The sequence below is a fragment of the Macaca thibetana genome, chromosome 12 (genome assembly GCF_024542745.1).
Source record: "Macaca thibetana thibetana isolate TM-01 chromosome 12, ASM2454274v1, whole genome shotgun sequence".
Classification (NCBI taxonomy): Eukaryota; Metazoa; Chordata; class Mammalia; order Primates; family Cercopithecidae; genus Macaca; species Macaca thibetana.
The window spans coordinates 117,301,217-117,329,119 of record NC_065589.1 but is presented as its reverse complement, the minus strand read 5'-3'; the positions used below and the strand labels follow the sequence as shown (position 1 = coordinate 117,329,119).

Genomic DNA, 27,903 nt, shown 5'->3' with positions numbered 1-27,903 from the left:
CATTATATGAGATCAGGTGCAGAATTTTCCACTTGTGGTGTAATGTCAGTGCTCAAAAAGTTTCAAATTTTAGAGCTCTCTGAATTTCAAACTTGGGTTAAGGATGTTCAACCTGTACTGTTTTTAAAGAAATATTTTTAAAAAATTAATTTAGTATTATATAGAGTTCCTTTTCTCCTCTTGGCTCACTACCAAGGAGAATCAAGTCCTTTATACCTAAAAACTGAGAAAGAATTACTAAGCAGACGGATCTCTACAATGTGACTATACTATTTATATTCTAAAATTACTTAGACTATTACACAATAGCAAATAAATGTCTGTTTACAGATAGCTTAATGGCTCTTAATAGAAATGAAAATGAGCCTCATATAGTCTATGAAATCATTTTTTAGCATAGATTACCTATATTTCTTTAAAATAATATTATTTTAGGTAAGAGTAATTATTCTATATTAAATACAGCCATCAAATTAGAAGTAATTTCAAACATTTCTCTAGAAAGAATGCCATTAAGAAGTTTATCAAATAAAAAACTAAAAAACTCTTACATGTGTTGCTGATGTAATTTTGCAATTTCTTTTTCAAAATCTTGAGGTTGATTAGGAATGAAAGAATAATCTGAGAGGTAGCCTGACAAGTTCTCTGACTGATCGTAGTCTCCAAGTTCAGCTAATAATGAAAGGAAAATATTCACATTTTAATAAACAAATTTTTAAATTATTATAGTCAAATCAGTGATGTCATTAATTCTATTTCTGGATGTAAAGTACTTATGTTTCTAATATAACCACTTCAGCAAGCTACAGCAATCCATTTAACATTCTTCTAGGTCTCAATTTCAGAGGAAATTTTTTTTTCCAAAAATCATAGTAATTGCTAACTAACTGAAGATTTAATTACATTTCCACTGCAGTCACTATTTTCTATATAGTAACACATCTACAGAACTCCCACATTAAAGCCAATGTACTAGCAACACAAACCACAAAGTTATATGCTATTTGACCTAAAAATGGGCTGATACTTACACTGAACAGCAAATGAAGCTAAAAGGGCAGCAGTATTAGAAGGACAGGGTAATCTAATAAAACAAAACAAAAATACATAACCGAAGGTTAAACATAGTAATTTCAAAAGTACTATAATTTGTTAAACAATCACACTTGAAGTTTCATGTGATTTAACTATTAAGAAATAAACTTATCTGATGAAAAGAATTCACACTACATGTAACCTTCTTAAATAATTTATTTGCAATGACCATGAATTACTTAATACAGATTTTAAAAGTATTTTTTAAAGTCCATTACAAAAAAATTTGTAAGAAATTTAAAGAGCCCACCTTCCAGTAAGAATGTCTTGTTTAATTTGCAAAAAATACTGGTACCTTAAAAAAAAAAAAAAAAAAAAAAGGATAGCATTTACTAGAATTGCAACAATTTCAATTCTAAGAAACTATATACTTACATTAACAAATAAAAATATTTAAATATTTGCTTTTATAATTTACATATTAAAACACGTAGTTTAAAAATAAGATTTCATAAGCTCATGAATCTAAATCTTTAAAATTCTTTGATGTATGAAATTTGTACTTCAAATGTCTTGTTTCCACTAGCTTCCATTATAGAAGCCCTCAAGATTTTAAACAGTTACATGACAGGGGGAGAAATATTCTGAGGGTTGGTATATGCAGAAAGCAGAAGTGGGAAGCATAGAAAACCTGAGTATCACAAACATGAAAGAGTTGACAGTAGCAATGCACTAGAGACCAGCCAAGATTTTTGCTGGTCTGGGACAGAAAGTCAGCTATGAGTACAGGCCAGTGTTTTGATCATTTTATCATCAGATGGCAGGAAGCTGCCTGTTACAGAAAAGCACCTATACACTTCCATTTGAGTTAAGAAGTTTCTCTTTGTTTAGGGGGGGAAAAAGGAGCTCTTTTGTCTATTATCGTTAGAACTGTCAAGTATTCAATTTCCTGTGAAACGAACAAAAACATAAGTTTTCTTTAACAAGCCTACTGTCATTGCTTAAAAGATAGCATTGTCCTTTGGTCTCTGTTAGTGGGTAACCCATTCACTCAAAGATTTATCAATACTTGGGCAAAGTCATCTGTGTTGTATAGGGGTGGCAGAGGACCAAACTTTGTGGTTTTAAATGTTTAACCAGGAAATTTTAAGATTTTTATTTCACTAAAAAAAAAATACATATTCAAAGAGTCAAAAGTCATTAGAAATTCTAGTTTGGCTGATTAAAGTCATTGAAGAGCTCCATGACAATATTCAAATTACCAAAGAGGTTTTCAGAGAATCAAATACTCATTATTAAAAAAAAAAAAAAAAAAAAGAATACAAATATCCTGGCTTCATATATAATTTCTTGTGAGGCTTAGTGCATAATATTATAAATATAATCTATTTACTCAATCCAAGACAGTATATTTCTATCAGGCCTGTTTTGGTTTAATAATTCAAAGTTATTTCAGAGGCCAAGGTGGGCGGATCACAAGGTCAGGAGATCCAGACCATCTCAGCTAACACGGTGAAACCCCGTCTCTACTAGAAAAAAAACAAAAACAAAACAAAACAAAACAAAAAAAAAGGGCCGGGTGCGGTGGCTCACGCCTGTAATCCCAGCACTTTAGGAGGCCGAGGCGGGTGGATCACGAGGTCAGGAGATCGAGACCATCCTGGCTAACACAGTGAAACCCCGTCTCTACTAAAAATACAAAAAAAGTAGCCAGGCGTGGTGGCGGGCGCCTGTAGTCCCAGCTACTCGGGAGGCTGAGGCAGGAGAATGGCGTGAGCCCGGGAGGCAGAGCTTGCAGTGAGCTGAGATCACGCCACTGCACTCCAGCCTGGGCAACAGAGCGAGCCTCCGTTTCAAAAAAAAAAAAATTCGCTGGGCGTGGTAAGGGGACCTGTAGTCCTAGCCACTCGGGAAGCTGAGGTAGGAGAATGGCGTGAACCCGGGAGGCGGAGCTTGCAGTGAGCCAAGATGGCGCCAGAGCGAGACTCAGTCCCAAAAATAAAAATAAAAATAATTCAAAGTTAAAGTTTCCTGGTGAGAAACAATCTTATAGTCAGGATTTAAAGGTCATGTATATCCTTGCCATAATATTGTAAATCTGACATAAATAATGCCTATACTTGCCAAATTTTACTTATATACTCATTTAACCAAGAGGCAAGAACTTAACTGTTAAAAGCAGAAACCAGAATTCAAGTCCTAGGCAAAACTAGCTTGTGATCTTGGGCAAATTAGTTAAAATGTGGCTGAGCCTTAGTTTCTACATTTGTAAAAAGAAAGTAGTATCAATTTGCCTAGCATATGTATCTTAGGAATTGGAAAAATTCAATTCTAATGATGCTAGCACCTGCTAAAACTAAATAGTGTTTAACCTTGTGGAACCTGTTTGACTCCATTCTTTCCCCGCCCCCCTCCCCGCCCACTATTTCAAAATTAAAGGAATATTTTTTACTAATTAAACTAAACTAATTCACTAATTAAAAGGATATTTTAAAAATTAATTTAGTACTACATAGAGTTTATTTTCTTCTCTTGGCTCACTACCAAACAGAATCAACTTTCATACAGCTAAAAACTGAAAAAGAATTACTAAGCAGATTCATCTGCATATTGGGAATGTATATTTACATTCTTGAAATCTCAAGGTAAGGAGGTATAGCAGATTTCCTGTTTCCTGGGGTCTAAACTAGTTCTGAAAACTTAGCAGCTGTGGCAGAAGGTACACTGTTACTAATCATAACTATCACATTAAGACTACTCAAGCATTAAAGCTTTGGCTAATATGTAGCCTTGGCTACATATTAGAATCATTTGGGGGAACTTGTACATACCTACGCCCAGGTCCCATCTAAGACCTGTTCAATCAGAATTATCTAGGGATGTGACCAAGACATCATTATGGTTTAAAGCTCCCCCACATGATTCTAATTTCTAATCAGAGTAGAAAAATCACTGATACACACTATGGTAGTAAAATTTAAAAAAAACTAGACATTTACCCCATTTTACCAAATAATACCAGTTATAAGATTCCATAACATTCCATTACAAAAGGGTCTGAGAACAAGTTAATTCCTTGACTACCATCAAACTTGATTTTACTTTTTTCTGCTTCAGGAAGTTATTTCAACTTATTAGAGAGACACATTTATTTCCTTATTATGTTTTCAATGCAGGCTATACAAGAATCAACACATTCTACTTCCACTCAGAAATTCAAAGACAGTTTTTCAAGTGAAGTACATTATGAACATGGTTATAACTCATAATATTTTAAGGGTTATAATATTAAGCCAGGATGTATACATATAACACAACTTTGTTTTTCAAGAGGAATTAGCTTGGATTCTACTATTAGCTGCAAGCATTAGGATTACATAATCCAGAGACAACATTACTGAATACTCCCATTGTTAAAAAAAGGAACACCTGCACACTCACCCCAAAACACACTGAAAAGAAATCTTTAGAATTTCAATCTAATTTTTCTCACTTGGTTTACTATTGAAAACTCTGCAAACACCTTAGAACTGGCAGCTGCAGCTAATTAAGTATCTTTAATTTATCCTTTTGTTTCTCCACTCCAAGACAGTATCCTAAATGATAACCAATACATTAAAATTTAACATCCTATCTATAGGTAATTTTAAGTATGGATTTTTAAATTTGACACCTATCTTATATAGTAATTCTGAATGTAGTCACTGGCCTATATTCTTATATCTGAGAATTTTACAGAGAGTATAACATGCTAATTTTTAACTGTCTTTTTAAAAAAATCATTACTAATTACTAATTCTGTCTTTCAGGCAACACACAAGGTTGTCATTCAGGTTAATACTGACAGTAACCACACTGTTGGTATTTCTCCATTTCTACCTTCAATATTTCACCTTACATTCAAGAACATTATCAAAATGTTCATCTAGATAATTCACGTATATACTCTGTCAAGTTGAAATGACCACAAAATTAGATAGTAACATAAGCTGAGACTTAAAATGGAGAGTCAAGTGGGCATGTAAAGGCCTCAAAATGCTAGTGCACTCTCTGCAACATCCTTTATAAACTCCATTATACTTTTTTGGAATCAAAGATTAAAAACACATAAGGGACAAAAGGTACCTACTGACTTGCAAATAATGGTTATATATTTTATAAATTCTATGTTCTCCCCAATAAAAAAAGATACTAGAATATGCTTTCACATGGGGAAAAAAACCAAACATTTCTCACCACACAGCATCCTTTGGATACAATTTCAGCAACATTTGATGACCTCAATTAATTATAGCCACACTTAAGCAGTGTTCACAAGTAGAAATTTTTAATATTTATATGGCTCAGGAGGCTGCTTGGGGCTGGACTGGGCCACCCTGAGGTTCTAAATCCCCTTACACTCTCCTAGCCATCCAAAAAAGGAGGAAAACATTATCTTGGAATAGCCATAACTTATTCTGTGTACTGACTGGAAAGCTCAGAATTACACCATAGTAATTTCCTTTTGCCTAATTAATTTCAAAATTTTATATTAGAGTTTTGACAATATTTTCAAAAAAAATATGCTCCATAAACCCACCTTGTATATTCTTCTTGTAACTTGTTGGGGTCACTTACAAAAAATTTGACTCTAAAGTTCAAATTGTAAGGAGATCCTCCTAGAATTAATAAAAGTAGTTCTAATTAATCAGACTATATTAATCCTTTATCTTTATAAAGTAAACTTGCAAAATGTTAAATATGTATGCTCACTCTTTAGCTGCTTCCTTATTGGTTTGTTTGGATCCAGCCACCTCTGAAAAATAAATTAAAAAAATTGATTTCTTTTTTCCTTTGGGAACTACTATATTGATTCTTACAAATCTGTTCCATTTGGAGATTAATGCTTAAAGCTGCATTTCAGAAAAGGCCCAGGTAGGAAAAATATCATTGCATTACAGACAATATTTTTCATATCAAATGTAATAAAATTATGCTAGAAATTAGTGAATTCATTTGTGTTAATATTAAGATTTTGATTTGACTTTTCCATCACACTGTACAATGTGCAATAACCTCTATTTCAAAAGTAAAGCTGGTTAATAATTGCAGCAACCTGAAGTGATTCATATTAATCTAACTATATTTCTTAATAATCTGGCAAGTTTTCAAAATTCTCTTCACCCTTCACACACACACACACACACACACACACACACACCCCACACACACAAAATCTTGGGCTTTATACCCATTCAGGCAAAATTCTACTACAGAACTTGAAAATCCACTGAGGAGAAATTTTATAACATTTACCTCATTCCTTTAAAAATAAAATACCTCCCCTTTAAAAAAAACCCACCAATTTTTAAAGATATAATGTTTAGTTTTGAGGATGATTTTTATGTGTGAGAAATTTTAAGCAGTTTCAATACTTCTGAAGGCCAGTTTAGCTCTATTTCTGGACAATTAGGGCTGAATTCAGAAAAATTTCAACTGCTAACATGTTTCGGTTAAAAAAAAAATCAAAGAACCCAAAATGAGGTACTAGATATGGTAGAATTTTCCAAGTAAGTTTATGTATCATTATTTATAAACCAAACTTCTACCACCCATAATTAAATCCAGGCAGAACACATAGATTTTTAATAATAAATAAATGGCTGGGAGTAATTAATAATGATTTCCTCTCCACTGTCCATAACATCCAACACATTAAATCCAAGTCTATCTTCAAACTGTATCTAGAATTTATCAGTCTATCATCCTTATCTCTCTAGTCTAAGCTCTGCCTATCGCCACTTAATTGCTCTCCCAGTTGATGTTCTTATCACCATGTCCCTCTTCATGCTCCATAAAGCAGCAAGAGTAGTCTTAAAACATAAATTTGAATATGTCACTCATTTGCTTAACACTTCTTGATAATTTCTCAGTAGTAGATCCAAAAACTATGGCTTGTATGGTCTCTTCTTACCTCTTCCACCTCAACTTACTAAATTCCAGCCATAATGGCCTCCTTTCTGTTTCTGAAAGATGTCATCATAAGGCCCTCAATTTCAAGCTTCCCTTTCACAGAATGCCCTCTAGATTTCCTACAGTACTCTTCACTATCTGTAAGTCTCAGCTTAAAGCCTGCCACCTCAGAAAGGCCTTCACTGACCACCCTACCAAAAGTATGTCATACAGCTCCCATTTATTTTCTATAAACAAGTAAGGAACATTATATTCCTTCATTACATTGCCTCAATTAAATCTGTTTCACCTTTTTTTTTTTCTGACTCCCTCATTAGATTATAATGAAACCAGGGATAAAAGCTGTTTCAGTCAATACTGTACAGTCAGCACCTAGCACAGGGCTTGACATAATATGAATTAAAAATACTGTCAGAAGCAGTGGCACACACCTGTAATCCCGTCTCAAAATAAGCAAGAAAGTAAGTAAAGTAAATAAGTAAATAAATAATTTACTGAAGGACTAAACCTGCTGAATGACTCAATAGCCAGGGGTAGGATTTTCAGCCCTGTTTAATACACTTTCCTCAATCTATCTACCCATTTATCCACCTTCCCATCCATCTATCTATTAATCTAATGATTTTTGTTCTTAATATCTTCTAGGAAAAGTCATAAATTATATCCATTTTAATGACTGTCTACAATCAAAGTTTCAGATCAATTAATCTATTGAAAACCTGTCTTCCTCATTCAGTTCGCCTTCAAAATATTCTGGTAAAAGAAATACAAACACATTTATATACACAGATGCGTTAAGCTGACATAGCTTAGAAGTACAAAGACAAGCACTGAGAAATTTAATAGCTCTCAACAATGATATCAATGAGATAGGGCTTAGGTTCTTGGTTTAAACCAGGAAGATGGAACAGTGCTATAACAAGCACTACTGAACAGTAAAAATAGCATTTGTTGTAAAAATCCATCATTAAGTTGCGAAACAAACTAGGAAAAAACATAATATATAAAGAAGTTCTACATATCAATAAGAAAAAAACTGACACTAATAGAAAAACAGGCAATGAATAAGAATGGAAGTTCACAATCAAGGAAATACAAATGGCACTTAAGTATATGACAAGATAGTCAATCTTGATCATAATTAGAGAAATACAAAAGTAATCTACATTGGGTTATTAGTTTTCAACAGTAACATTGGGCAAAGACTGAAACGTATGATGACATACACGTGAGAAGAACAGGCACTCTCGTACATAGCTTCTGAAAGTATAAATTGTACCATCTCAATGGAGGATAACTTTGCAAAATTTATCAAACTATAAAATTATAAAATATGACATATGACAAGACTCAGCATTATTTTTATGCAGTATTTTTAGTGAGATATATTTCATGCACCACAAAATTTACCATTTTAACAGGTATGTGTCATTATATTCCCTATGGTATGCAACCATCGTCACTATTTAATTCCAGAATATTTCCACCACCCTCAAAGGAAATCTTGTACCTATTAGCAGTCAGTCTCAATATGCCCTTCCCTCCTGCCCTTAACAATCACTAACCTACATTCTGTCTCTACGAATTTATGTTTTGAACATTTCATAAGAATGGAATCATACAACAGGCTGACTTTTGTGTTTGTCTGCTTTCACATAGTATAATGTTTTCAAGGTTCATCTACATTGTAGCATGTAACAATAATTCATTCCTTTGTGTGGCTGATACTGGGTTGTGTCTACTTTTTGACTATTATGAGTAATACTGCTATGAACATTTGTGTACACATTTTTGTGTGAACATGTGTTTTCAATTCTCTTGGGTATATGCCTAGGAGCAGTATTGTTGGGTCACAGGATAACTGTATATTTAACTTTTTGAGAAACTGCCAAACTTGTTTCCACAGTGGCTTTTTACATCTCCAATATCAATGTATAAAGTCTGCCATTTCTTCACATCCTCATCAATACTACCTTTAAAAAATTATAGCCATCCCAATGAGTGTGCTGTGGTATGCCCTTCCTTTTCATTGCTGAATATTTCATTGTGTAGATATACCACATTTGGTTTATCTAGTCATCACTTGATTGACAGTTGGATTGTTCCCATATTTTAGCTATTATGAATAATGTTGCTACGAACATCTGTGTATAAATTTTTGTGTGGGCATACATTTTCAAATCTCTTCAATATGTATCTGGGAGTGGAACTGCTTACAGTAACTGTTTTAATACATCTTGAAAACACATGTTATAAACCCTTAATTTTGTTCTTACATAAATGGGCATTGGGATTGTATCACCACCTATAGTTATAGACAGCATTTTCTGTGCCAAGAACTGCTGTACTAACTGGATTACTGTGCTACATCTGAGAAAAGGTGAACTGTCTGCAATGAAATATATATGAATTTTAAATGTAATATTTTATTAGAAACTATAACTATCTAGTTAATACTGATAGCTAATAAGAGATGGCACTACATCATCAACTCCATTCATGGAGGAGTGTCTATTTAAGGATGCAGCTCTGTTTCTAATCTTTTCAAACCTTTCAAAGCGATTAGACATTGCTAATCGGTTACCTGATGGCTCATGGTTTCTAATCTTTTCAAAGCCAATTTCCCATTCTTTTCCCTGGGAAGAATCTCTTGTTTACTCCATATACTGCTTCATATGACAAAGTTAATTTTTGTATCTGCCAAAACGTCGTAATAAAATTTCTACATTTGAGATCTGCAAGGTTTCTACTAAGAAATCCACTGATTATTTTATTGAGGTGCACTTGTATGTAACAAGTCACTTTTCTCTTTCTCTTGCTGCTTTCAAAAGTCTGTCTTTCGACCACTTTCACTGTACTTGGAGTTCAGTGAGCTTCTTCTATTTGTACATCTGTATCTTTCTGCAAATTAGGGGAAAGATACCTGGTAAGACCCTATCTCTACAAAAAAAAAATAATAATAATAATTAGCCACGTGTGGTGGTACATGCCTGTAGTCCTGGTTACTCGGGAGGCTGAGGTGGGAAGCTAGGAGGTTGAGGTTCAGCCTGAGAGGTTGAGGCTGCTGTGAGCCATGGTCGCACCATTGCACACTGCACTCCAGTCTGGGTGACAGAGCAAGACCATGTTTCAATCAATCAAACAAGTAATTTAACTCCAAACTGTTCAGGGTTGCTATTGTAAACAGCCTTGGTCTTAAAGAAAATATAATTTGGACAAATTACAGCCATATATTTATTTCATCTGTTTCAGTATCACTTTGGAGATTAAATTCTAGCTTACATTCTTTTCCACAGTATCAAGTTTTAGATGTGTATTTTTTTTCCCTTAACTCATTCATTATTTGAAGCCTACTTTCTATAAGGCACTGTGCCAGGTACTGGGGTGATATAAGATCAAAACATGGTCCCTATCCTCAAAAACTGGTAAGAAACATATCAGCTCAATCAAGTATCACCACTGCTACAGATAAAAAAGAAAGAGATAAATTATACCTGGGGAGTAGTGGTAGTCAGGAAAGGCTTGAGAGAAAAGTGACCTTTACTCTTAAGTCTTAAAAAAAGTGAAGGGAGAGGGGTAGGGTAAAGGATGTGAGGGGAATGAAGGATGTGAGTTAAAGTAAAGGTGAGATATTTCAGGCACAGAATGTATTTATGCCCAAGATAGCAAAGATCAAGTATTGCATATTTCATCTGAAAATATTCCATTTTCTATCCATTTTTAGAAATCTTTAGCAGTAATACCTGCCATTACTCATCTTAATGGCAGCTGTATACATTGTGATATTAACCTTTTGTTTCTCTTATAAATCAATCCTATTTCTCACTAGAAATCAAGTTAGAAACTTGGGAGGAAGAACATCTCCCAAATAAAGTAATTCTGGAGAGTCACTAGATCCAGCAAAAAACATAGGGCTTAGTAAAACAGTAGAAAGAAAAGATGTGGAAAACTTGGATTTGATCCCAACTTTACCTTTCACTATGCTAAATAAAATAAAATTATAACAAAAACAATGGCTAAATAAAAATAAAACAAAATTTAACAAATAAAATTAAAACAAAAACAATGCTGGAGAACTAGTGGGGCTCGATAAATCCTCGTGTGAATACGTTCCCACTACAGCTCCCCTTTTACCTCTCAAGTCTTTTATTATTTTATTATAAAAACCAGGTGACTTAACCAAATGGGTGACTATGAATGATGGTCAATGAGTATCAGACTCGCATAGGGACTTTCTTCAGATATTTAGGTGAATAGACCAACTAACCATGAATCTCTAGGCATAGGGTGTCAGCAATTTTTTTATGTTTCCCAAGGGATTTGGAAGCATAGCCAAGTTTAGATGAATGATCGTTTACCCTTTTGTTTTCTATAATAAATTTTTTATTAAAAAAACAGTATCAATATAAAACATTCAAGTTTTTTTTTTCTCTCTCTCTCTCACACACACACAGCAAAAAAACACATAAAAGTCCTTTATTATGGCTCTTCCAATTCTACTCTCCCATCTAAAGAGGTAGCCTCTGTTCACTACCAGTAAGTATACCTTACAATGCTGTGGTACACCTGCATATAAGCATTTAATAATTATACATATATGCTGAACTTAGTGCAGACACCCAATCAGCATAGTGCATTACAGTCCAGAACTCCTGGGCTCAAGTGGTTCTCCTGCCTCAGCCTCCCCAGTAGCTGGGACTACAGGCATGCATCACCATGCCCAGCAGATGTCACATACTTTATTCAACTATTCTCTTATGAGGGTTTCAGGTTTTTCCATTACTATTTCCTATTAAAAATAGTGTTGCAAGAGAAATTCTTCCATACAATAAATTTTTAATTTTGATATATGCTGCCATCTGCCTTCCAAAAACACTTTTTCACTTTATACTCTCACCAAGTATCTTGAGAATGCACATTTCCCCTGAGCCTTTGCCAGAACAGGTAGTGTGAATCTGTATTTTTGCTAATCTAGTATGCAAAGAGTGTTATCATTGTAATTTGCATCTCTCTGATTAACTAGTGAAGCTGAATATCTTGTCACGTTTATCATTAATAGTTACTCTTTTTCTGTTCATGCTATCTTCCCATTTTTCTATTGGGTTATCTGACTTTTATTCATTATTTGTAGAAGCTCTTCTAGATTTTAATATTATGTTACATAAGTTGCAAGTATTTCCCTCGAGTTGGTATTTTGTCCTCAGTGTGTATTCTAAATGTTATGCAGTGAAATCTATCAACATTTCCTTTACAAATGCATGAACTATTATTGCCTAGGATGATCATAATAAACAAATGTTATTTAAAATGTTTCCAACTCTTACCCAACATTTTTATACTATTGTTTTACATTTAAATTTACATTGGAATTTATTTTTATATATAGTATCTATTAGGAATCTAAATACATATTTTCCCATCTTTAACCAATTGTTCTAATACCTGTCTTGAATACCATCATTATAATAAACTATGTTTTCATACAGACAAAAATTGATACTTGGGCTGTTTCTTCTACCCCACTGGCTTATATCCATACTAAGAACATACTATTTTAAGTACTATGTCATCATAATACATTTTTATATCTGTTAGGACAAGTTGATTATATTTTATATATCTGGCTAAGTTTATCCAGATTCTCTTCCAGAGGAAGTTGAGGATCCTATTGTCAAATCTTCTCCCCAAAAATCCCATTCAGATTCTAACCAGCAATACCACTGGTTCTACCAATGAAACTGAAATAGTGCTGAGATCCTTTACAATACTGAGCATTCCTCATCATGAGCATGGTATATCTCCATTTATTCATAATTTCTATTATATCTTCCTGCAAAGTTCTATATTTTCTTCATATGGCTCTTGACACTCCTGCTAAGGTTTATTCCTAGATGTTTAATGAAGATGGGTTTTTAAAAAAATGTGATTTGCTATTTTGTTGAAGTATGTCTCCTAAATGGTATATAAAAAGGTACTGATATTTGTTTGTTGAGCTCTAAATCTTACTAGCTATAATAGTTTTCCAAATGATTCATCTGCGCTTTCGAGGTGGATAATCATATTGCTAAAGAAAAATGAGTCTTCCCCCAACAACCATACCCTAACACACAGCTTTATTCCACAGGGATATCTGTTGCCCTCTGTTCAATTAGAAAAGGGGAAAAGACGAGGCCAAGTGGCCTCAATTAGTTTCTCAGTTAATCACTTTGATACCCATACTACATTACCCAGAAATCTCTCCTCTTCAACACCTTGTTGGTAAGTTTTCCTCTGGTTTGACTCTTCCACCAATCCTATCAACACTGAATGTCAACATTCAATCTTTTAAAAAATCTTGAAAATTTCTTGTCTGTTGATGGCATTCATTTTTATTCTCTGTATGTACTATTTGACATTGGAAAGCAACCAAAAGTAGGCAAAAAGAGGAGGAAAATCTACTCTCGAAAAAACAGAAAAACTGCAAGGGCTGACATACATATTAACAATCTTTGCCTAAGGGTAAGTTCAAATCCTGCACAGGCAGAGGACATCCTTACTGACTTGAGGTGTCAGAGGACAGAGTTTAGGAATGGAGTGGAAAAAAAAAAAAAAAAAGACAGAAAATTGGGAGGAAATTCTGAAAAGGAGAACTCAGAAAGAGGATTAGCCCCAAACTCTGGCTATGAACACCAACGAACCACTGTTCATTCTGGTTAGGGTTAGGGTTAGGGTTAGGGTTAGGGTTAGGGTTAGGGTTAGCTCTGGCTGACAGCTGAACTATGCATGTATAGTTAGACTCCAGAGTCGCAAGAAAGAGGAGGAGTTGGAACCTTTAAGAAATAAGTAGAGATACTCCTCCCAAATTGGACACAGAATACAGACTCTGGGTCCAGCCAGGTTAACTGTACCCATTTGCAATATGCAGTTTAAATTGTGACAGATGTATACAGCCAGGTAATCATCACCATCCACAATCAAGATAATTTCTATCCTGAAGTGTTTCCTCTGCTTCTTTGCAATCAGTCCACCAAACCCTAGGCAACCACTGATCTGCTTTTGGTCACTATGTATCAGTTTAGCTTGTTCTGTAAGTTAATATAAACGGAACCATATAGTGTTCTACTCTATAGATACACAGCAGTTATTTTTCATCCCTTTGATTATTGATGGACATTAAAGTTAATTCACATTTGGGCTATTATGAATAAAACTACTATGAACATTTGTATACAAGGCTTTATGTGACATGTTTTCATTTCTCTTGGATAAATAGCTAAAAGTGGGATTTCTCAGTGGTATATATTAAACCTATGTTTAATTTTACAAGAAAACTTCCAACTATTTTTCAAAAAGTGGTTGTATCATTTTAAATTACCACAAGCAATTTTATCAGTTATTCCACATCCTTGTCAACACTTGGTATTGAAATAATTTTTAATTTTAACTATTCTAGTGGATATACTACTTCACTGGATATACTACTAGTGGATATACTACTTCTAGTGGAAATACTGCTTCATTGTGGTTTTACTTTGCATTTTCTGGATGCATCTTTAAATATTAAACGTCCTTTGTACAGTAAAAACTTTCCTTTCTTTTCCAAGTTCTGTTGAGTTTTCATTATGAATGGTTGCTGAATCTTATTCTCTGTAATTTATGCCTCAGTTACACTGATTTAGGGAAAAAACTCAACAGTGTACTTGATGGGGAAACAGTGTTTTCAGTATTTTCCTCTAAGATTGGGAACAAGAAAAGGTAGTCTGCTCCTATCACTTCTATTCATCTTTGCCCTGGTGGCTTCGGCCAGTGCAATAACAAATCAAAAAATAAGAAAAACAGAAAGGATAAAGACTGGTAAGGAGGAAGTAAAACTGTCCCTGTTTGCAAAAGACATGATTATTTACACAGAAAATCCTAAGGAATCAATGAAAGAAACTACTAACAGTAATGTGTATTAGCAAGGTCTCAAAATACAAGGTTAATATACAATCAGTCAGTCATCTTGGGGTTTATCCCAGAAACACAAAGTTGGTTTAAAAATTGAAAATCAATGTAATTTACCATATATCTACATGATAATCTATGTAGAAAATTCTATAGAATTTACAAAAAGCTACTAGAATTAAGTGAGCTCAGGAAGAGTATAGAATACAAAATCAATACACAAACTTAACTGTATTTCTATCTGCTAGAAATAAACACTTTGAAATGAAAAAGAAAACCAACAATACTATTTGCATGTTTTTTCTATTTACCAAGCTGCCAAAAACAGAATTTGAAGTAGTAACCTTGATTTACCCCTTTTCCTCATGAACTCATTCTATCTGAATCAAATCAGCCAGTCCTGTTGACTATCTCCTAACTTACCTTCTTTTCTTCATTCCCCACAGCCAACCACTACTTTCTTAGTAATTTCTTTATTCCAACAATCTCCCAACTGTCTATTAGTTACTGGCTACACTATAACCAAAGGGATATGTGTAAAATACAAGTCTTATGTTTAGTCATATAAAAAAATTCATGTTTGATTTTATCTTGGATTAAAAGGCATTTTATGATATCATGTACTGCTCAAACCTCATCTTTTACCCCTTCTCCTTTTATTAAATAAAAGTTTAATACTAAAACTTTTTTCCAGTTCTTCAAATTCAGCATTCCTGTTTCTTCACTCTTGATCTCGGCATATGCTCCTGCTTCTTTCTTAAACACTTCGGTGTACCCCAGGTTTCTCTGCCATTCCCTCTCAAAATACAACAAAGTTAAAAGAGACAAGAAGCAAAAAATACCAGTTAGCAGGCTACCAAAGAGGATTACACAATAGGTAAATAAGAGCTTGAATTAAGATATTACAGTAGAAACATATGAAAAGATAAGAAAGAAATAGTGAAATATATAAAATAAATTTAAGCACATTAGCAACCATGTACTCAAACATGGCTTGTTGAAATAATGGTCAGCCTCTATGTGACTTTTCTCATATTTATTCAAACCTAACGTGATAAATAATATAAGAATTGAGTTATATAAAAGAAATACTGAAAAGGTAAATAAAATTATAACAAATAAATGATGTCATAATTTAGTAGTGTTAATTAACAGTATACTGCATTAGAGTAGTGATTTTCATAATATGGTTCCTTGGACAAGCAGCATTAGTGACACAAGGGAACTTATTTGAAAGTAATTTATTGAGTTCCACAGCAGACCTTCTGATTCAGAAATCTCTAGGCATAGGTCCCAGAAATCTGTATTTTAAGAAGCCTTCCAGTTGTTTCTCATGCAAGCTGCAGTTTGAAAACCATGGGGTTAGGAGCTATGCAAAGAGGAGTAGACCAGTAAAATATCATAATCCAACAAAAATTCCAGAAGACTGAACTTGCACAAAGATCAGGCCAACAATAATTAATAATCTACCCTCTATCCTACTTAAGAGCAGTATAATTCAATTAAATAAGGAAAGTAACAGCAAATGAACAGGAATAATATAATCTCAAGGCTCTGTTAAATAGCATGCTGATAAAGACCACTAAGAAAAAGCCACCTTTAACTGCTCATAAAATTAAACAAATAATGCATACTGAATTATAACCACAATATTATTTTCCTCATTAATTCAACATACATTTACTGAATATTACTACTACAACAAGATATTATGCTAAAAGCTAAAATTGTGATACATAGGTCTTAAATTAAAGCATGAGAAATTCTGAAAAGTCAAAGCTTTAAGTAATTTTCTTTGTTGCACTGGAACTTATTACCAAGGAAGATTCTAAAGGGAAAGACAGTCAGCTATTATTCTGTATTTGTTATTTAATACTTATGAGAAAAAAACATGCTAAGTGCCTTTTATCAATTATAAACCCAATTACATTAATTTCAATGTCTAAGGCAATAGTAGTTCTAATTCTCTAAAACTAATATAAAAATATGCAAAAATATATACATAATATATACATACATGTGCATATGTATATGTAACATACATAAGTTTTAAGATTTAAAAACTCTGAGCTAAAGATAGGTGAGAATTAATTCTAGTAGAATCTTGTCAAATTCCTTTTGATTACTGATAGTAATTTTATTATATGGTTACCTCCTCTCCTTAATATGTTCATTTACTATGTAAATCCTATGCATCCATATTATCATCACTTGGGAAGCAACATCATGTGGTAGAGAGTATAGGCTTTGAAGTTAGATCTGAGTTCAAGTTCTTTCTCAGCTACTTCAGTAGTTTGCATGACATTAAACAAATTAATTGACTTTCATAAGCATTAGTTTTTCATTTTTAAAATGGTTTTAATGACACTTTCATCATAAGTGAGGAAAGTATTGTGAGAATAAAATGGAATATTATAAGCAAAACATTTAGTTGATTAACAAATTCACAGATGTTTTATAAATGATACTCCCCTAACTCCTTTCTCTTGAAGCATAGCATCTTTTTCCTTCAGTCCGTTAATTATCCTCAAAGCCTTAATTCACACTGACACCTAGAATTGGAACGCTACTTATAAGATTTGTGCTCTTGACAACTAGAAATGGGACACTATTTATAAGATTTGTGCTCTAAAGGTCCTTCTGTGGACACATTTTTGCATCTCAAAAATTCTTCCAAATATTTAAATAATGAAACTGCAGTGCAGCAGACAAGACTAGCATGGGGAGTTAGGAGATCCAGGTCCTAGTTTCACTAATGCCAGGAAGTAGCTTTGGCTTGGGATGATGTCTTATGAAAAATTAGAGTGTGAGGCCAGATAATCTCTAAAGCCTCTTTTGGGCCTTTAAAATTCTGATTCTAACTTTTCTGGAAGAATTACTTTGAATCATAAACAACTGGACTCTTGGAACCTGGAATGTATCTTATTTGAGAAGGAATACTCAAGATAGAAAAGACAAAGAAAGAAAAAGTAGGAGACAGCAAAAAGATCAACCTAGCTACAAATACCTTTTTCCCTACATTCATTCTGGTGTAATTAGCTCTACATCTTTTTGTATATATGTCATGTCTTTTTGTATACAAATTTATGTGACAGAATTTTTATCTCTTGTAGTATACATGATCTCAATATTAATCCTTCTGGAGTGCTTCCTGAAAAGGATGGTTTTCATACTTATGGTAGTGACTACAGTGGTGAGTCGCTGGTCTCTTCCTCTTTTGTCATCTTGTCACTTACCCAGTCAATCTAATGCCAGCCTATAGCTAGAGGGTCTGACTTACGAGGGTCAGCAAGATCTAAGAATTATCTATTTTTTCTCTCCATGAGGTATACTTCAATGAGGTATAACAGTCACCTTTCAGTATTTGCTTGGCTCACAATTAAGAAAGGAAAAAAACCTTTTATCTGAGGAATGTGAGCACCTTTAAATGATCAGGACAAAAACGGCATTTAAAAAGTAACAGCAGTCACATCTCACTCTCCCTTCGGGGACATAATTACCTCTTGAAGCTACCTGCTATATGGGCTGTAGACTGAAGCCAAGTAGCCATAAAATGTTATACACCCTACAGTTCAACCATGTATAGCCAATCACTAACCAATGTTATTTCTGTAAATCAATGAGAATTCCTGAAGAACAACTTTTGCACTTACTCGCTCTCCTGATTGATCCTGTTTATTCTTTAAAAACTCGAACTTTTCTTATGTTCTCCAGGGCACTCTCCAAGGCAACTTGCAAGTATATCCTGGGCTGAGGTCCTCAACCTTTGCACTTGAATAAACTCTCCTTAAACTACATTCTGATCCTTTTGATTATTTTAGGTTCAACCTGGGAAGGTTGCATTATTGATATTTCTACTCACTTCCATTTTTACATGGGTTTATTTATCAGGAAACAACAGTATAACTCTAGGCCCCTGAAGAAGCTCAGGTCGTCTAGTGAAGGCATCAAAGTATGAGGAAAGTTTATTTTAATTTTAGTTCAGTATAAAAGCATTTATTTTCTCTGAGACTAGCTGGCCCTTGGTTTGTTTTTCTTTGTGCCATCCTCATATTTTTCCATGGCTGGTTTGTGGTACAAAATCAGTAAATGATGTCAAGAAAATAAGTGGTAGTATTTAACGTTTCATATATAATTCCCACTAGCTATTCATTCAGAGAACGAAGATCCCAACCACGAGAGAGAGGAAGAAAAAAACAAACTAACTTTTCTCATAAATATTACTTGTATTCTCTATAGCCCTTCTATTAATATAGCCTTATAAACAGATTTCTAAAACATTAATTCAGAACCATTTCTTCAGCCTCCTAATTTTTCTAAAAGTATACGAAATATTCCCTTCAAAATGGAGATCCTCTTACAGTAATCAAAAGAATATACTTTATTGTAGAAGTTCCTCACTGTGTAAGCATATAAATTTACAAAGAATTCAATCAGAATTTGCTTGTATACCCTTTATCTAGGTTCAGAGTAAGGTATATCCTTTAGTGCATTTTATAATGCTTAATTGTCAAAGTAAACATTTCTATTATTCACATGCTATCTTCTATTTCTATGATGTGATCTTTCTAACTAAAAGAACCACAATTGCAATTACTGAAGAATAAGTAAAAATCCAAGGAGTTTAATGCCAAATAATTGTACCGCTCTGAAATTTAATCTCTATCTTATTTATGAGGGTCTCTGATAGAATTTGGAAATTTGACATTGAATAAATTAAGAATTTTTATTAGAAATAGCTCTCTACAAATAAAATAAAAAAACTAATTTTACTTTAGTGCAGACTATAAACATCTGAAGGTATTTTAACCTTTATGCCCAATTTCCTCTCTTTCAGTCAACAGGCACAAATTGGACTTACTTTTTAGTTGTCTGAGACGTATAATCAATGAAAGTGACATTACCTGACATAATCATGAAAGCCTTAAAGCTAATAACTTCTGAAAGATTAAAACGTCAAGAAAAGAGGAACAAAAGAAAAAGAATTACCTCTATTTAAGTCAAGTAAAAAAAAATTTCATCAAATCAGTGAATATTGTAAATCAGAAAGGACTTTCTATACTAAACTGAGAGGAAAAACTAAATAAAAACGAAAGACAAAATGTTAAACTTACTGGGTTATCTGTGGAATCATCAGCCAACTGTAAACCAAAATAGTCCTGCTCAGTCAAATCAAGATGCTTGAAGACTATATCCAACAAGACTTGCCCCTGATCATGTTTCTGGAAAAAAAAATTGAATGAAATCAACTTTGATAGGTTACACACTTTACATTTTTTAACGTGGTCGACTTTTGTCCTCATATATTAACCCATTTATGGCAGAGGTAGCAAACTTTTTTTCTGCGAAAAATCAGGCCTTGGCGATGACCTTGAACAGTAGGATATAAATAACTCCCAGGAGCTTAGCATGCCAATAATGGGGCACTAGGCATAAATGGGTTAACTTGGTAACTGTTTCCATACCGATGACTTGGTTGAGAAAAAAGACTTCACATGTGACATAGTACTTTTAGAAAACAACCTGACCTTAGGCAAACTGGTTTAAAGAGCATATACTACGAAAATATAAAGAAACATTTTATTGAAAATACTTTCCACTTTCAGGCTATCATGGCATTTTTGTTAGTTCATATTATTGCCGCATCAACTCATGTATATATCTATATCATTTTGTTATGCCTTTTATTCTTATATTTAAATTGTGACTGGAAAGTGATATATTTGGCTAAATATTACTTAAAATATAATTTTGTATTAAAATAAATAATGCCATAAAAGGGGAAACAAAGATGGTAACAATAATTCATAGCTAATTGATAAAGGATTGCTAATATTTTCATTGCCAAAGTACTCAGAGAACTTTAGAAAATTATCTCATTTTAACCTCATACTAATTCTATCATGTAGAATTAGTACTACTATTCTTTGGGGAAGTAACTACAACTTCCCCAAATTCCAAAGCTGTTAAATTGTGGCACAAAAGATATGATTAGATAATCCTCCCCACCAAAAAATATAACTAGTGAGTAAAAACAGACAAATGATCAACATGTTCAGTTAAAATTAAAAAAGAAACTGGGAAATTATAATGACATGCCATGGGCAAACAATAATCCCCAAAATAAAATCCAATGATAAAAAATAAAGACAAGAAATACTTATTGCTGCTAACATGGTAGAAAGATAGCTGTTGGGAAAGCAATTTGACAAAACAAGCAATAACAATATCAACTACTCTGGCATCTTAATATAAGTAGCAAACAAAATCTAATACTGGAGGAATCTTCTATACCTATCAATAAATTCACTAGAGAAGCTTATTCTTGCTACATTTATATATGACATATATTAGAAACACATGTGCAATGGTTTGAGTTTGTCCCCTAGAATTCATGTGTTGAAAATTTGGTCCCTGGTATGGTGGTTTTGAGAGACAAGACCTTTAAGAGGTGATTAGATCATTTAGAGGGATTAATGTCACTTTCCAGAGACAAGGTTAATTCTCAAGGGAGCGAGTGAGTTCTCACTATCACAGTACTAGATTAATTACCACAAGTGGGTTGGTATAAAGTGAGGCTGCCCCTGGGGTTCTGTCCCTTTTACATGCACCCACTTCCCCCACTGCTTCTCTGACATGTTATGACACAGCATGCAACCCTCAGGACCGACCAGATGTGGCAATCTGATCTTGGATTTGTTTTCCCAGCCAAAATAAACCTCTTTTTTTTTCGAGAAGTAGTTTCACTCTTGTTGCCCAGGCTGGAGTGCAATGGCACAATCTGACCTTGGCTCACTGCAACCTCCGCCTCCCGGGTTCAAGCGATTCTCCTGTCTCAGTCTCCTGAGTAGCCGGAATTATAGGTGCATGCCATCACGCCCGGCTAATTTTTGTATTTTTAGTAGAGAAAGGGTTTCATCATATTGGTCAGGCTGGTCTCAAACTCCTGACCTCAGGTGATCTGCCCGCCTCAGCCTCCCAAAGTGCTGGGATTACAGGCGTGAGCCACCGCGCCTAGCCAATAAACCTCTTTTTAAAATAAATTACCCAGTCTCAGGTATTCTGCTATAGTAACAGAAAATGGACATGGTAGAGAACAGTGATATATTTTACCACTAGTTTTTCTTCTCATTAGCTATAGCAGTTTAGAAACTTCCAGATACCAGTCAGAATTCAAACTTACAGCTGAAACAATAAGGACATATTTTTTTCATATAATAGAAAGTATAGAGGCACAAAAGACTCCAGAGCAAGCTAATTTGGCAGTCAAGGGACATCAAGACTAGGTTTCTTTCCATCATTCTCATCTGCATTCCAAGTGTTGGCTATATTTGTGAGCCTTTAGCAAGATGCTCACGGCAATTCCAAGATTCATACCCACATGTGACAATGTTCAAAAGAACAAGCTCCCTTGTAAAAGTTACCGTACAAAGACTCTTATAGGCCAGAATTGGGTCAAATGGCTATCTGAAAAAAACTCATCAATCATGGGAAGTATGTGCTTCAAACAGCACTTCTCAATGTTGGCTTCCATTCAAATTGCCTGCAAATGTTTTATAGACTGATGCAGTCTACCTCCCTGACCTGTCTCTCATTCTGATTATATTTGTCTGGGGAAGAGATCAAGCATTAATCTTTTTAAAAAGCTACTAAGGTGAGTCCAGTGTACCTTTGGTTGAAGAAACTATTCTTTCCTCCACTGAATGTATAGATTTATTTCTGGGCTCTATACCTTGGGTTTTCTTTCACTTCCTATATATCACAGACTTGGTACTGCAGAATTCTGTAACCCAGAAATGCCAATAGGTGCTGATGAAAGAGCCCAAGGAAAGCCTGCTTTCTCTAGGAAAAGGACCAGAAAAGGGTACATGGCAGCACAGAAACCTGACAATGCCAAACCCAATGGGAAAAAAACTGGGCCCTTCTCTACTTGTGTCCATGGAAATCAAATGAGAAGCCTAGTTTCATGTGCCACCTGGTTTGAGCAGGCAGCAAGTGAAAAGCCTGAACTTCTACCCACTTCCAAACAGTACCGAGTAGTACTTCATAACATCTCCTCTAGGGTGGTGTAAAGCAGAAGCAGAAAACATATCCTGAACTTTCACTTAGGCTTACTGGTAGCAGGAGGTATTAGGCTTCCCTTATTGAGTGGGTATTAGGAGAAGCTGAGGAGGAAGCCTGGACTTTCACAGCTATCATTGCATTGCTGTAGCAAGTGGTGTCTCCAAAACAGACAGGAGGAAGAAGATTTGAGAGAAAAGGTAGATGGAAAAAGGGACAGTTAAATCTTGAAGTGTAATCCTGGATAGGACACTTAACAATGAACTAACTACATTTGAAACTGACCAAAATTTAAAAAGCAGGCCAAGACCTGTATGCTACCAAGGTTACTCCCTACTATGAAGACAATTAAATATGATCCAAAATCTCATAACAAAATGTCTCAAATGTCTGAGATACTATCTAAAATCATTCATTATAACAAGAGCTAGGAAAATCTCAACTAGAATAAGAAAACACAATCAACAGATGTCAACACCAAAATGAATCAGATGTTGGAATTATCTGACAAAGATTTGGAAGCAGTCATCAGAAAAAAAGTTTCAATGGAAGCAACCATTATGAATGTTGTTAAAAAGAAAATTAGAAAAAAACAAAGATTATTTCAGCAAAGAAAGAGAAGATATAAAAGAACCAAATGCAAATTATATAACTGAAAAATACAGTAACAAAAACGTATTAGATGGGCTCAACAGAAGAATAAAGAAAGAAAAAAAATGATCAATGAACCTGAAGAAAAAGCAATAGAAATTAGTCATTAAGAACAACACTGAAAAGGGCCGGGTGCAGTGGCTCACGCCTGTAATCCCAGCACTGTGGGAGGCCGAGGCAGGAGAATCAGGAGGTCAGGAGATCAAGACCATCCTGGCTAATATGGTGAAACCCTGTCTCTACTAAAAAAAAAAAAAAATACAAAACATTAGCCGGGCATGGTGGCACACGCCTGTAGTCCCAGCTACCCAGGAGGGTGAGGCAGGAGAATCGCTTGAACCCGGGAGTTGGAGATGGCACCACTGCACTCCAGCTTGGGTGACAGAGCAAGACTCCATCTCAAAAAAAAAAAAAAAAAAGAAAGAAAAGAAAAAGAACAACAGAAAAAACAGACTGAAAAAATAAAAGGATGACAACAACCAGACTGTCAGCAACCTGTGGGACAAGAAAAAATGAAGCAGCATTCATTTCACGTTTTATTGTCAAAATAAAATGTTTACAAATTTGGCAAAACCAAAAACACACATTCAAGAATCCAAGTGAAACCCAAACAAAATGAATCAAAATAAATCTACCTTATAACACATCATAATCAAAATACTAAAAGCTAAACACAAAGTAAACATCTTGAAAGTAACTAAAAACAGAAATTACCAATAGGTAATGACAATTCAAATTAGAACGAATTTCTCATCTGCAACCAAGAAGGCCAAAAGGAAATGTGTTAGGCTGTTCTTGCGTCACTGTAAATAGTATCTGAGACTGGGTAATTTATGAAGAAAAGGGGTTTAATTGGCTCACGTATCTGCAAGCTGTATAAGCACAGCACAAACATCTGCTCAGCTTCTGTTGAGGGCCGTAGGAAGCTTACAATCGTGGCAGAAGGCAAAGTGGAAGCAGGCACATCACATGGCAAGAGCAGGAGTAAAAGAGCCAGGGTGGGAGGTCCCAGAATCAACTGGATCTCAGGTTAACTAACTGAGTAAGAACGCGCATATCACCAAGGGCATGGTCATAAGCCATTTATGAGGGATCTGCTCCCATGATCTAACTGCCTTCTACTGGGCTCCACCTCCAACACTGGGAATCACATTTCAACATGAGATTTGGAGGGGACAAACATCTAAACCGTATCGGGAAGTGTACAAAAAAATTTCAGTTGCTAAACAAACAAACAAAACCCAAGCCTGTCAATCCAGAATTCTATGTCAACAGAAAATACTCAATGGGAATGAAGAGTAAATAATAATATTCTCAGAAAAATTTAAGGAAATTATCACCAACAGATCATCCCTAAAATAATGCTCTAGGAAATATTACAGTAGTTATTAAGAAATTATTTTAGGCAGTTAGGGTAAGGAGTCCTCAGTAAGGTTTTTTTTTCTTTTAATAAAGGCAGCTTCCGAAACATTTCTTTGGTTTTTTTTTTGAGACAGAGTCTCGCTCTGTCACCCAGGCTGGAGTGCAGTGGTGCAATCTTGGCTCACTGCAATCTCCACCTCACTGGTTCAAGCAATTCCCCTGCCTCAGTCTCCGGAGTAGCTGGGATTACAGGCACATGCTACCAAGCCCAGCTAATTTTCTTTGTATTTTTAGTTTCACCATGTTGGCCAGACTGGTCTCGAACTCCTAACCTCAGGCAATCCGCCCGCCTTGGCCTCCCAAAGTGCTGGGATTACAGGCATGAGGCACCGTGCCCTGCACATTTCTTTTCTAATAGAAAAGCAGCTTGCAAAGCAGCTACTTGGGAGACTGGGAGAGGAGAATTGCTTGAACCCGGGACGCAGAGGTTGCACTGAGCCAAGATCATGCCACTGAACTCCAGCCCGGGTGACAGAGCGAAATTCTGTCTCAAAAAAAAAAAAAAAGAAAAAAGAAAAGAAACTCAGGGAGCTAAAACTCATCTTTTAACCTGGGATTCTGAATCTCTAAAGGCCTCTGACCAGCTAAAACAAGCCTTGCTTAAGGTACCAGCTCTCAGCCTTCCTGTAGGGAAGGCCTTCAATGTATCAGAAAGGAAGGGAATGGCTGTGAGAGTTTTAACAAAGGCTTGAGGACCAGCTCAACAGCCAGTGGGTTACCTAAGTGGTGAACTTGATTTGATGGCTAAAGGATGGCCAGCATGTCTCCAAGCCATTGCCTCAGTAGCTCTGCTGGTTCCAGAAGCATCCAAATTAGCCCTAAGAAATGATTTAACTGTTTATACCCCATATAACGTGGCAATACTACAGTACTCTAGGGGGAGCCTTTGGCGAGCCCCTTAAATATCATGCCTTGCTGTTGGAGGGTTCCAACATCCAATTAAAGACCTGTTCTCGCCTAAACACAGCCACCTTCCTCCCCAAGGAAACAGGGGAACCCGAGCATAACTGTGAACAAGTCATAGTACAGACCTATGTAGCCAGGGAAGATCTCAGGGAAACCTCCCTAGAGAACCAGGACTGGACCCTCTTCACAAAGGCAGCTCTTTTGTAGAAAAAGGGATCAGTCAGGCAGGATACCAGTAGTCACTCAAAATGACATCATTGAAACTGCGTCTCTCCCTCCAGGCACAAGCACTCAATTAGCTGAGCTAACAGCTCTTACAAGAGTAACTGAATTAAACAAAGGAAAGGTAGTTAACATTTACACTGACTCCAAGTATGCTTGCCTGGTTCTCCTTGCTCATGCTGCCATCTCCATGCTCATGCTGCCATTTGAAAGGAAAGGCATTTTCTTATTACCAATGGATTTCCTATAAAATATCACAAGAAAATTAACAGGCTATTATCCTCAGTTTTCCTTCCATGAGAAATAGCAGTGACGCATTGTAGGGGACATCAAAAGGGAAGAGATGAGGTAGCCAAGAAAATAGATTAGCTGATTAGGCAGCAACGTCAGTGGCAAGGAAGCCTCAAGACATCAACACACTTCAAACCCCTCTAATCTGGGAAGGCTCCAGAAGAGAAATTAAACCTCAGTGCTCCCCTATAGAAACAGAATGGGCCACTTCTCGAGGATACTTGTCAGCCCTCAGGATGGCTACAGTTAGAGGATGGCAAACTTCACTTGCTAGTCTCCAGCCAACAGAAAGTCCTTAAAATCTTTCATCAAGCTTTTCACTTGGGAAAGGATAAAACTTACTGATGTGCCAGAGATTGTTTTCACGAGAGAACTTACTAAAAACAATCGAGCAAGTTGTTAATGCTTGTGAAGTCTGTCTTAAAAATAATCCCCTTGAACAGGCAACTCCTTCCTCCTCAAACCCAAAGAATAGGAAGTTATCCAGAGGAAGACTGGCAGCTAGACTTCACCCATATGCCAAAAACAAAAGGCATTCAATACCTGCTGGTATGGGTAGATGCCTTCACTAACTGGGTAGAAGCATCTCCATGCCATACAGAAAAAGCCTCTGAGGTAATAAAAATGTTAATTAATGGAATAACTCCTCTACGTAGGTACCTTCAAAGTGACAAAGGGCTCTCATTTAAGGCAGCTGTCACACAGGGGTCTCAAAAGTCCTAGGCATAGAATATCATCTCCATTGTGCTTGGACACCCAATCCTCAGGAAAAGTAGAGAAAACGAATGATATTATCAAGAGACACCTCAGAAAATTATCCCGACAAACTCACCTTCCTTGGGTCACTCTTCTTCCTAAGGCCTTAATACAAATAAGAAATACCCCTTCAAAATTAGGTCTTAGCCCTTTTGAGATGCTGTACAGACAGTCTTGCCTTACCAATGATTTTCTATTAGATCAAGAAACCTCTGAGCTAGTTAAGCATATAACCTCTCTGGCTCACTTCCAACAGGAATTAGCACAATTAGCAAAAGCCTAACCCCAGGAAACAGGGATACCTCTATTTAACCCAGGAGATTTGGTACTGATAAAGGCTCTCCCTTCTCTCTCTCCCTCCCTCCCTAAACCCAAGCTGGGAAGGGCCTAACACTGTTCTTCTTTTAACCCCCTCTAGGCAATAAAAGTTACAGGAATAAAAGTTACTCCTGGATACATAACTCTTGCGTCAAAGCCTGAAGAACTGAGGGAGCAACCCCTGACAGCCCAGAAGAATGTTCTGAATATCAATGTGAAGAAGTAGGAGATCTGGCTGGAGTGGTGGCTCACGCCTGTAATCCCAGCGCTCTAGGAGGCCAAGGCGGGTGGATCACAAGGTCAGGAGATCGAGACCATCCTGGCTAACAGGTGAAACCCGGTCCCTACAAAAAATACAAAAAATTA

The 27,903-nt window shown here is 35.4% G+C and overlaps 1 protein-coding gene across 9 annotated transcripts in view; it reads right to left on the bottom strand.

Moving 5' to 3' along the window:
• The window catches only part of PTPN4 (protein tyrosine phosphatase non-receptor type 4), a 232,478-nt gene that overhangs the window by 100,493 nt on the left and 104,082 nt on the right, over positions 1-27,903 (bottom strand). For 7 of the 9 annotated variants that reach the window (XM_050752693.1, XM_050752699.1, XM_050752698.1 and 4 more), the window contains 6 exons: positions 20,025-20,132; positions 5,788-5,830; positions 5,615-5,714; positions 1,346-1,390; positions 1,032-1,084; positions 552-672 (listed from right to left, as the gene is read on the bottom strand). In XM_050752693.1, coding sequence (XP_050608650.1) covers positions 552-672; positions 1,032-1,084; positions 1,346-1,390; positions 5,615-5,714; positions 5,788-5,830; positions 20,025-20,132 — 470 coding nt within the window. Of the gene's footprint in view, positions 1-551; positions 673-1,031; positions 1,085-1,345; positions 1,391-5,614; positions 5,715-5,787; positions 5,831-20,024; positions 20,133-27,903 lie in introns of those variants that run through there. The other 2 variants (XM_050752700.1, XM_050752701.1) reach the window with 2 other exon arrangements.